Source organism: Somniosus microcephalus, unplaced genomic scaffold (assembly GCF_052327205.1).
Source record: "Somniosus microcephalus isolate GS21.2 unplaced genomic scaffold, FLI_Smic_1.0 unresolved_chr3, whole genome shotgun sequence".
Taxonomy (NCBI): Eukaryota; Metazoa; Chordata; class Chondrichthyes; order Squaliformes; family Somniosidae; genus Somniosus; species Somniosus microcephalus.
The window spans coordinates 55,546,295-55,558,534 of record NW_028225181.1 but is presented as its reverse complement, the minus strand read 5'-3'; the positions used below and the strand labels follow the sequence as shown (position 1 = coordinate 55,558,534).

General features: G+C 51.8%; 1 protein-coding gene across 1 annotated transcript in view; it reads right to left on the bottom strand.

Moving 5' to 3' along the window:
• LOC147091460 (uncharacterized) overlaps positions 1-12,240 on the bottom strand; it is a 130,099-nt gene that overhangs the window by 38,314 nt on the left and 79,545 nt on the right. The window contains exons 19-25 of the mRNA XM_085976805.1: positions 9,612-9,770; positions 8,736-8,933; positions 8,221-8,400; positions 6,664-6,822; positions 4,915-5,070; positions 3,408-3,557; positions 2,056-2,208 (exon numbers count right to left, since the gene is read on the bottom strand). Coding sequence (XP_085832931.1) covers positions 2,056-2,208; positions 3,408-3,557; positions 4,915-5,070; positions 6,664-6,822; positions 8,221-8,400; positions 8,736-8,933; positions 9,612-9,770 — 1,155 coding nt within the window. The remainder of the gene's footprint in view (positions 1-2,055; positions 2,209-3,407; positions 3,558-4,914; positions 5,071-6,663; positions 6,823-8,220; positions 8,401-8,735; positions 8,934-9,611; positions 9,771-12,240) is intronic.

The window sequence follows — 12,240 nt, the reverse complement described above, 5'->3', positions numbered from 1 at the left end:
CCATACAGATTCCACATCATCAGAGCTAATATCCTTCTTTACAATTGTGTTAATCACCTCTTTAACCAGCAATGCTACCCCACCTCCCTTTCCTTTTTGCCTGTCTTTCCTGAATATTGAATACCCCTGGATGTTGAATTCCCAGCCTTGGTCATCCTAGAGCCATGTCTCCGTAATCACAAGTATATCATATCCGTTTACATCTATTTGCGCAGCTAATTCATCCACCTTATTACGAATGCTCCTCGCATTAAGACACAAATCATTCAGGCTTGTTTTTTTAACACTCTTAGACCTTTTAGTCTGTCTCTCTCTCTGTCTCTCTCAATTCAATTCAATTCAATTCAATTCAAATCACTTTATTGGCATGACAAGTTACATCTTATGTTGCCAAAGCATCGAAAAACATTCATGTTTGTACACAAAAATACAGATCTATCCATACAGTTTATAAACAGATATATCCCTGAGTGTATAAATATACTTTCATATAATTTATATATACTCTTTTCTTATATTTAGTGGTTGTCCCTCTGTTTATGGCAAGCTGTAACATAGTGTGCCGCTAGTGTTACACAATTTCTCTCTTCCCCTAGTAGGTATGGGAGTTTTTGGTCGTCATTCAAATTTCTGAATTCCGGGCATATTTTTGTGAATTTTGGGTAGAAATTCTCCCTTATGCCCTGATATTTTCTACAAGCTGTGAGGAAGTGCATCTCTGTCTCCACCACTCCCTGACTGCAGTGAGAGCATATCCTGTCCTCTCTTGGTAGCCGGGTCTGCCGGTGTCTACCTTTTTCGATCGCCAGGCTATGTTCACTAAGTCTGTACATTGTCAAGGGTTTTCTCAGTTTGCTATCCTTTACCATGGTCAGGTAATCAGCCATGTTGTATTGTCTGTTTAGGGCCAAGTAGCAATTGAGTTTGCTTTGGGTTTTTGTTGTTTCTGCCCAATATGACAGATATTTTACCTTTTGCTTAGCGACGATTGTGTTGGGTCGAATTCTTTGTGTTACGCTGTCACTGTCCTGGGGCTGGTTATTGTTAGTAATGTTAGTAGTTACTTCACTGAGTCCCAGGACTAGTTGACTGAGGGTATTCTTCTTTATGGTCCTCTCTTGGCATTTCAGGGCTTCGTAATGATAGCATTGGGGGTTGCTCATTTCTAGGTGTTTCCAAAATTTGGTGGCTCTTTTTTGGATAGTGATTATTAATGGATATTGGCCTAGTTCTGCCCTGCATGCATTGTTTACGGTTTTCCTTTGAGTCCGGAGGATACTTTTACAGAATTCTGCATGTAGGATCTCAATTGGGTGTTTGTCCCATTTTACAAATTCTTGTTGTGTTAGCGGTCCCCACACCTCATTGCCATAGAGTGCAATTGGTTCAATTACTGATTTGAAAATTTTGAGCCAAATGCTAATTGGGATTTCTATTTGGATTGATTTTATAATGGCATAGAAAGCCCTTCTTGCTTTCTCTTTCAGTTCATTCACAGCCAGTTTGAAATTTCCCATAGAACTGATTTTTAAGCCCAAGTATGTGTAGTTAGTGGTTTGTTCAATTTTTGTTGTTCCTAGTGTGAAATTTATTTTGGGTCCCTGATGTCTGGATCTTTGCTGGAACACAAGGACCTTGGTTTTTTGGGGATTTATTGTCAGGGCCCAAGTCTGGCAGTACGACTCCAGCAGATCCAGGTTCTGCTGTAGACCCTCCTTAGTTGGTGACAGCAGAACCAGGTCATCTGCATAGAGGAGGAATTTAACCTTGGATTCATATAGGGTGAGGCCGGGTGCTGTAGATTGTTCAAGTAGTTTTGCCAATTCATTTATGTAAATATTAAAGAGTGTCGGTGAGATCTCTCTCTGCCTGTCTCTCTCTCTCTCTCTCTCTCCCTGCCTCTCTCTCTCCCTGCCTCTCGCTCTCCCTGCCTCTCTCTGTCTCTCTCTCTCTGCCTGTCTCTCTGTCTGTCTGTCTCTTTGTCCCTCTTGGTCTGTCTCTGTCTCTCTCCGTTCCCCCTCGGCCGTTGCCCCGTTGAACGGTTTCGCTTCTTACCATTGTCTGTGAAGCTGGCGATACAGATTTTTCCACATTTGGAGTCACAGCAGGTCTGCCAAACATCACAATCCTTGTCTCCTTTGCACTGGTCTCCAAGCTTCAGGTCGCACATCGGAGCGAGGCGGTGGGGCGCTGGACAGGTGTCGTCCTCTGGAACCCAGAAATCGGTGGTCAGTCAGGAACCGTGAACCTTCCAGATCTGGCTTCTGGACAGGGTCTTCCACGGGAGACCCCCAAGCAAGGGTCTCCCTCTGGCCCCCCTATCGCGGGTCTACCGCAGGACCCCCAATCGAGGGTCTCCGTCGGGACCGCCCCGAAATCAAGGGTCTACCTCGGGACCGCCCCCCAATCGAGGGTCTCCCTCGGATCCGCCCCTAAATCGAGGGTCTCCCTCGGATCCGCCCCTAAATCGAGGGTCTCCTCAGGACCGCCCCTAAATTGAGGGTCTCCCTCGGGACCGCCCCCCAATTGAGGGGCTCCCTCGGGACCGCCACCCAATCAAGGGTCTCCCTCGGGAACGCCCCCTAAATCGAGGGTCTCCCTCTTGCCCCCCAAACCGAGGGTCTCCCTCGAGACCGTCCCTAAACAGAGGGTCTCCCTTGGGAATGCCCCTAAATCGAGGGTCTCCCTCGGGACCGCCCCTAAATCGAGGGTCTCCCTCGGGAACGGCCCTAAATCGAGGGTCTCCCTCGCGACTGCCCCTTACTCGAGGGTCTCCCTCGGGACCGCCCCTAAATCGAGGGTCTCCCTCGGGAAAGTCCCAAAATCGAGGGTCTCCCCCGGGACCGCCCCTAAATCGAGGGTCTCCCTCGGGACCGCCCCTAAATCGAGGGTCTCCCTTTGGCCCCCCTAAATCGAGGGACTCCCTCAGGACAGCCCCTAAATCGAGGGCTCCCTCGGGAATTGCCCTAAAGTGCGGATGAAGCAGGATCTCTGTAATCGGGAATCAGTTATGAGGCAGCAAGGCCCAGGCTCCATCTCCGGCCTGTGCTGAGTGAGCCTGCTCTCACCCGGTGTGTGTTACTGAGCCCCACACACTGACTCACTCACACACTCTCACTCAGACACACACACTCAGATATAGACACACACACTCACTCAGATACAGACACACACACACACACACACACACACTCAGATACACACACACACACACACACACACAGCAGGAAAGGTACAGGCTCCAATCGGCCAGTGCTGATTAACCCTGATCTCACCCGGTTTGTGTTACTGAGCCTCACACACAAACGCACAAAGCAGGAGACACGCAGGCCCCATCCCTGGCCTGAGCTGATCCCGCAGATCCAGGAGATGGAGTCCGATCGCCCAAGACCCTTTGACATACTCACTGGCCATGAAGAAGCGGGGAACACATCTCTTGCCACAGTCGGCGTCACAGCACGATGACCAGGCCAAGCAGTCAGCGTCACTCTCGCACACGTCTCCCAGCTTCATCTCGCAGAAGGAGTCCAATCGGCTGGAAGATGGGCACTGGGTCGCTGGAAGATACAAGGTGGCAGTGAGAGAGAGAGAGAAGCATGGCCAGCTCCCACCACACTGACCCATCAAACACTCCCCCAACCACGGGGGTTAGATACAGAGTAAAGCTCCCTCTACATTGTCCCATCAATCACTCCCAGGGCAGGTACAGCACGGGTTAGATAGAGTAAAGCTCCCTCTACATTGTCCCATCAAACACACTCAGGGTAGGTACAGCGCTGGTTAGATACAGAGTAAACTCTGGGTTCTCTTGTGAAGGAATAAGCTATATAACTTATTCAGAAAAATACACTATCTTATGAAAGAGTTCTGGCTTTATTAAAACATGACAAACTGGGTTTGGAAATTTAGAAAACTAACTATGAAGTAGGTATGGAAGCATTCTGGCTATTGAGGTAGGGTAGTTGTTGATCCTGAATAATATCCTTATTGAAACAGAAGGTGCATGGCTCCGATAAGCTGACCTTTTGGAAACAAAACAATGGTTCACCCTGGATAAGGTGTTCTAATTTAAACTTCGTAAAGATGACATAAAATATGGAACACCTGCCCGTCACATTGTTTTTGTATGGTGATCCTAGAACACCTGGAGATGAGAGAAGATTCTGGCCGATGTGGCAGTAAGAGTTGCAGAGGTCGGCAGAAAGATGAACAGAGATAATTAACTTGCATCAGCAGAAAACCTAAAAGGAAATACCACTGGAAAAGGGTATAAATATTGAACTCTCAAATGGGATATCAGACTCGCTTTAATCGGACAAAGCAATTCTCAGCTTCAGAGGCAGCTCTGTAGTCTACCACACTTTGTACCTCGGGGATCAAAGGTATTTGATATTGATGGATATCCTGTAAAGAGAACTTTAAGAACTGTAATACTGTAGCAAAGTTAAGATTTAAAAGTAAGATTGTCTGTTAAAAAGATAGTATGTTTTCTCTCTTTAGAACTGTTAATGTTGCGATTGACTGATTCACCAACTGTAAATTGCATGTCAGTTCTTCAATAAATCTCGATATGTTTTTAGAATTGTCTCGCAAAAGTCTTCTGTACCAAAAACTTGTGAACTCAATCACTGTACACACTTTGGTGAAGAGTTGCAGAATTCTGAGGGAGTTTTCCGGACTCTCATAATATCCGGGATGTTAGCTAAACTTATTAAAAGCGCTATCTGGAGGTCGGTAACATTCCCGGGTTGTTCCTTTCCTTTAGGGAGAGATAGCCCAGCCCTTTAGACCCAATTAAGCATCTTTAGGATTGGGCTACCTCAAACTTTAGTTGAAAGTGAATGTCTGAGAAATACGCCTGATCCGGGGTAGCCCTAAAGGGGCTCCGACTCGTAAATATCCCTTCACTCTTACCTCTGGTGAGGAACTTAGGTACACATCTGTTTCCACAGCTGGCATCGCAACAAGTCTGCCAACCCTCACAGCTGCTGTCGTTGTTGCACTGGGTGTTGAAGCTCATCGTGCAGATGTGAGTCAGTCTGGAAGATTCCGGGCATCTTCGTTCATGCCCTGTAGAAAGAGCGGATTGGTTATTGCTTCCCTCCAGCCATTGATCGCTGCTTGACTGGGCTGAGGCTGAAGGTGGGCACCGGGGGCTTGGTCAGGTCTACAGTGCCTGACCCACTGCCCCCGTCAGACAGGGAGGTGCCCTCCATCTCCTTAGGCACTGGGGTTTGACCCGAGGTACCCAGTGGGTGAGAGGTCAGGCTGCCTGACCCACTGCCCCCGTCAGACAGGGAGGTGCCCTCCATCTCCTTAGGCACTGGGGTTTGACCCGAGGTACCCAATGGGTGAGAGGTCACGGTGCCTGACCCACTGCCCCCGTCAGACAGAGAGGTGCCTTCCATCTCCTTAGGCACTGTGTTTTGACCCGAGGTACCCAGTGGATGAGAGGTCACGCTGCCTGACCCACTGCCCCCGTCAGACAGGGAGGTGCCCTCCGTCTCCTTAGGCACAGGGGTTTGACCCGAGGTACCCAGTGGGTGAGAGGTCACGGTGCCTGACCCACTGCCCCCGTCAGTTTGGTCTCCTTACCCGATGAAGGATATACTTGCCTTGGACGGGGCGCAGCGATGGTTCACTAGATTGATTCCTGGGGTGAGAGGGTTGTCCTATGAAGAGAGATTGAGTAGATTGGGCCGATACTCCCTGGAGTTTAGAAGAATGAGAGGTGATCTCATTGAAATGTATAAATGTCTCAGAGGGCTTGACAGGGTAGATACCGAGTAGCTGTTTCCCCTGGCTGCAGTGTATAGAACCAGGGGTCACAGTCTCAGGTTTAGGGGTCGGCCATTTAGGACTGAGATGAGGAGAAGTTTCTTCACTCAGAGGGAGGTGAATCTTTGGATTTCTCTACCCCAGAGGGCTGTGGAGGCTCAGTCGTTGAGGATATTCAAGACCGAGATCGATAGATTTTTGGACACGATGTGAATCAAGGGATATGGGGATAGTGGGGGAAAGTGGAGATGAGGTAGAAGATCAGCCATGATCTTATTGAATGGCAGTGCAGACTGCAGGGGCCGAATGGCCGACTCCTGCTCCTAATTCTTATGTTCCTGTGTTCTTATATCAGACAGACTGGTGCCCTCCCTCTCCTCTGAATCTGGATTGGACCTTTGGTACCAGAGGATAACAGGTCACAGTGCCCGATGTGGGCAGTGATACACAGTTCGGTTCGATGCCTCTAATCTGGAGCTCGCTCCCCACCCCCACCTCTCCTGACCCCCTCTCCACCCTCCATCACCGGGTGATGGGGCAAAGACCCGATTGGTTAGCTTCCCACCTCCACCCCCCGCCTCTCCCGGCCCACTCTCCACCCTCCATCACCGGGTGATGGGGCAAAGACCCGATTGGTTAGCTCCCCACCCCCATTCCCACCTCTCCCGACCCCCTCTCCACTCTCCATCACCGGGTGATGGGGCAAAGACGCGATTGGTTAGCTCCCCACCCCCACCTCTCCTGACCCCCTCTCCACTCTCCATCACCGGGTGATGGGGCAAAGACCCGATTGGTTAGCTCCCCACCCCCACCCCCGCCTCTCCTGACCCCCTCTCCACCCTCCATCACCGGGTGATGGGGCAAAGACCCGATTGGTTAGCTTACCATTGCTGTGGAACGAATGGACACATCGCCTGCCGCAGGTGGTGTTGCAGCAGGTCTGCCAGGCGTAGCAATCGTCGTCGTCCTCGCACAGCTCCGCAAACTTCAGCTCGCACATCATGGAGAGGCGCCCTGGGGTGGGGCACTCACCGGCCGTCTGATCTGGAGAAAGGAGAGGCAGAGCTCGGGAATGGGTGGGATTGAGGATCTGAGCACATCACACCTCTGGCATGCTAAGCAACTTGGGGACAGGAGTGGGCCCGTTCAGCACCCACCCACCCGCTCCGAGCGTGTTACCATAGGAAGAGAAGTAGGCCCATGCAGCCCCTCGAGCCCGTTACCATAGGAACAGGAGTGGGCCCATTCAGCACCCACTCTCAAGCCTGTTACCATACAACGCCTTTCACCACCTCAGGACATCCCAAAGCGCTTCACAGCCAATGAAGTACTTTCTGAAGTGTGGCCAAACTAAGGGTTTATACAAGTTTAACGTAACTTCTCTGTTTTTCAATTCAATCCCTCGGGAAATGAACCCCAGTGCTTTGTTTGCTTTTTTATGGCCAGATTAACCTGTGTCGCTACTTTTAGTGAATTGTGTATCTGAACCCCCAGATCCCTCTGCTCCTGTAAATCCCCATTTAGACTCTTATTCTCCAAGCAGTATGTGGCCTAATTATTCTTCCTACCACAATGTACCACCTCACACTTATCTGTATTGAAATTAATTTGACAATTCCACACACAATCTGCAAGATTATAAATCTAAACGGCTCAATTAGTTTATCCCTTAATCTTCTATAGTCGAGGGAACACAAGCCCAGTCTGTCCACATAATTTAATCCTTTTAGCCCCCAAGACCAGAGAGTTATAAGTCCCAGGCTACAGGGAGCAGGGGCCTATCAATCCCAGGCTACAGGGAGCAGGGGCCTATCAGTCCCAGGCTACAGGGAGCAGGGGCCCATCAGTCCCAGGCTACAGGGAGCAGGGGCCCATCAGTCCCAGGCTACAGGGAGCAGGGGCCTATCAGTCCCAGGCTACAGGGAGCAGGGGACTATCAGTCCCAGGCTACAGGGAGCAGGGGACTATCAGTCCCAGGCTACAGGGAGCAGGGGCCTATCAGTCCCAGGCTACAGGGAGCAGGGGACTATCAGTCCCAGGCTACAGGGAGCAGGGGACTATCAGTCCCAGGCTACAGGGAGCAGGGGCCCATCAGTCCCAGGCTACAGGGAGCAGGGGCCCATCAGTCCCAGGCTACAGGGAGCAGGGGCCTATCAGTCCCAGGCTACAGGGAGCAGGGGCCTATCAGTCCCAAGCTGCTGGGAGCAGGGGCCTATCAGTCCCAGGCTACAGGGAGCAGGGGCCTATCAGTCCCAGGCTACAGGGAGCAGGGGCCTATCAGTCCCAGGCTACAGGGAGCAGGGGCCTATCAGTCCCAGGCTACAGGGAGCAGGGGCCTATCAGTCCCAGGCTACAGGGAGCAGGGGCCTATCAGTCCAAGGCTGCTGGGGAAGGGGCCTATCTGTCGCAGGCTGCCGGGGCAGACTGGCCACGTGGTTTTACCTGACAATGCCGCACTCTGGCCATGGCCCAGGAAGGAGTGGACACATCTGTTGCCACAGGAAGTCTTACAACACTGCTTCCACTTCCCACAATCCTCGTCATCCTCGCAGGGCTCACTGTGATTCATCTTGCACACACGCTCCAGTCTGGAAACATCGGGGCATTTCTTGGCATTCCACTCTGCGATACCAAAAGATTGAGTTAGGGGTGGTAACAGGAATCAGGGGGAGAGAGTGAGAGGCGAGGGGGAGGGGCGAGGGGGAGTGAGAGGGAGTGAGAGGGAGGGGGAGTGAGAGGGTGCGAGTGAGAGAGGGGGAGTGAGAGGGTGGGAGTGAGAGAGGGGGAGTGAGAGGGTGGGAGTGAGAGAGAGGGAGTGTGAGAGAGGGAGAGACAGACGATAGATAGATAGAGAGCGTGTGAGGGACAGAAAGAGACACAGAGAGAGACAATGACAGTGAGAGAGAGAGGGAGAGACAGAGAGAGATGGAGAAACCCGCCCCCAGACCTGAACAAACCTGTCGAGGATTTGCTGGGTTTATGTGAGGAGCTTCCTCCATGGAACTTCCCGAAGAAGGATGGGACACATCGCTTCTGACAGCCAGCGTCACAGCAGGTTTGGGAACCGTCGCAGTCTCCATCCGCCTCACATACCTTCCCGAACGTGGAGTTACACACACGAGCCAGCATATCTGGGCGAGGACAGCTCCCATCCTCTGCACCAGAGAGAGAGACACACAGCACAACATAGGTTAGATACACAGCAAAGATTCCACTACACTGTCCCAACTAACACTCCCAGGGCAGGTACAGCATGGGGTTAGATATAGAGTAAAGCTCCCTCTACACTGTCCCAACTAACACTCCCAGGGCAGGTACAGCACGGGTTAGATACAGAGTAAAGCTCCTTCTACACTGTCCCATCAAACACTCCCAGGGCAGGTACAGCATGGGTTAGATACAGAGTAATGCTCCCTCTACACTGTCCCAACTAACACTCCCAGGGCAGGTACAGCACGGGTTAGATACAGAGTAAAGCTCCCACTACACTGTCCCATCAAACACTCCCAGGGCAGGTACATCACGGGGTTAGATACAGAGTAAAGCTCCCTCGACACTGTCCCATCAAACACTCCCAGGGCAGGTACAGCACAGGTTCGATACAGAGTAAAGCTCCCTCTACACTGTCCCATCAAACACTCCCAGGGCAGGTACAGCACGGGTTAGATACAGAGTAAAGCTCCCTCTGCACTGTCCCATCAAACACTCCCAGGGCAGGTACAGCACGTGTTATATACAGAGTAAAGCTCCCTCTACACTGCCCCCATCAAACACTCCCAGGGCAGGTACAGCACGGGTTAAATAGAGAGTAAAGCTCAGACATTTGTACTCACCTCCTCTGAAACTCTTGAAGACACACCGTGCCCCACAGGGAGTTGAGCAGCACGTCTGCCATCTGCCACAGTTACTCTCGCCCTCACACTCTTTCCCCATGGTCGAATTGCAGACAAATCTCAGTCTGCTGGCGGGTGAGCACTCCCCAGGTTTGACTCCTGCAAAGCCAACAATCGGTTGAATGGAATATAATGTGGAGAAATGTGAAGTTATGGAAAAATAGAAAAGCAGTGTATTTTTTAAATGGTGAGAGATTGGGAAATGTTGGTGTTCAGAGGGACCTGGGTGTCCTTGTACACGAATCACTGAACGTTAACATGCAGGTACAGCAAGCAATTAGGAAAACCAATGGTATGTTGGCCTTTATTACAGGAGGATTTGAGTATAAGAGTAAAGACGTCTTACTGCAATTATATAGGGCCTTGGTGAGAGCACACCTGGAGTATTGTGGACAGTTTTGGTCTCCTTACCTAAGGAAGGATATACTTACCATAGAGGGAGTGCAACGAAGGTTCACAGACTGGTTCCTGGGATGGGGGGGATTGTCCTATGAGAACAGATTGAGTAGACCAGGCCTATATTCTCTAGAGTTTAGAAGAATGAGAGGTGATCTCATTGAAACATACAAAATTCTTACAGGGCTTGACAGGGTAGATGCAGGGAGGATGTTTCCCCTGGCTGGGGAGTCTAGAACCAGGGGTCACAGTCTCAGAATAAGGGGTCGGCCATTTAGGACTGAGATGAGAAATTTCTTCACTCAGAGGGCGGTGAATCTTTGGAATTCTCTACCCCAGGGGGTTGTGGAGGCTCAGTCGTTGAGTATATTCAAGACAGAGATCGATAGATTTTTGATCATTAAGGGAATCAAGGGATATGGAGATAGTGCAGGAAAGTGGAGATGAGGTAGAAGATCGGCCATGATCTCATTGAATGGCGGAGCAGGTTCGAGGGGCCAAAGGGCCGACTCCTGCTCCTATTTCTTATGTTCTTAGATAACAGGAGGAACAAGTGCTTTCCCCCGCTGTCTTCAGTCCTTGCATTTCCCAGATAGGCCCTTGGGTCAATGGACCCCCTCTCCATGGTACTGAGGCACACAGACCACGGTCGGTATCGAGATCACGATTCGCATCACTCCACGCCCACTGCCCAATCATTCCACGCCCATCAGTCAAAGCCCAACACGCCACTCCTAGCTCACCCCATCACTCCTAGCACACCCCATCACTACTAGCCCACCCCATCACTCCTAGCCCACCCCATCACTGCTAGCTCACCCCATCACTCCTAGCTCACCCCATCACTCCTAGCTCACCCCATCACTCCTAGCTCACCCCAATCACTCCTAGCCCACCCCAATCACTCCTAGCCCACCCCATCACTCCTAGCTCACCCCATCACTCCTAGCTCACCCCATCACTCCTAGCCCACCCCATCACTCCTAGCCCACCCCATCACTCCTAGCCCACCCCATCACTCCTAGCCCACCCCATCACTCCTAGCCCACCCCATCACTCCTAGCCCACCCCATCACTCCTCGCCCACCCCATCACTCCTCGCCCACCCCATCACTCCTCGCCCATATCCCCATCACTCCTAGCCCACCCCATCACTCCTCACCCACCCCATCACTCCTCGCCCATATCCCCATCACTCCTAGCCCACCCCATCACTCCTTGCCCAACCCATCACTCCTAGCCCACCCCATCACTCCTAGCCCACCCCATCACTCCTAGCCCACCCCATCACTCCTAGCTCACTCCTAGCTCACTCCATCACTCCTAGCCCACCCCTTCACTACTAGCACACCACCCATCATTCCTAGCTCACCCCATCACTCCTAGCCCACCCCATCACTCCTAGCCCACCCCATCACTCCTAGCCCACCCCATCACTCCTAGCCCACCCCATCACTCCTAGCCCACCCCATCACTCCTAGCTCACACCATCACTCCTAGCTCACCCCATCACTCCTAGCTCACCCCATCACTCCTAGCCCACCCCTTCACTCCTTGCTCACCCCATCACTCCTTGCTCACCCCATCACTCCCAGCCCAGCCCATCACTCCCAGCCCAGCCCATCACTCCTAGCCCAGCCCATCACTCCTAGCCCAACCCATCACTCCTCGCCCACCTCATGATTCCTCGCCCATATCCCCATCACTCCTAGCCCACCCCATCACTCCTTGCCCAACCCCATCACTCCTTGCCCAACCCCATCACTCCTAGCCCACCCCATCACTCCTAGCTCACTCCTAGCTCACTCCATCACTCCTAGCCCACCCCTTCACTACTAGCACACCACCCATCACTCCTAGCCCACATCACTCCTAGCTCACCCCATCACTCCACACCCACATCACATCTAGCCCACCACATCACTCCTAGCTCACCACATCACTCCTAGCCCACCACATCACTCCTAGCTCACCCCAACACTCCACACCCACATCACTCCTAGCTCACCCCATCACTCCTAGCCCACCACATCACTCCTAGCCCACCACATCACTCCTAGCTCACCCCAACACTCCTAGCCCACCACATCACTCCTAGCTCACCCCATCATTCCTCGCTCACCCCATTACTCCTAGCTCACCCCATTACTCCTAGCTCACCCCATCACTCCTA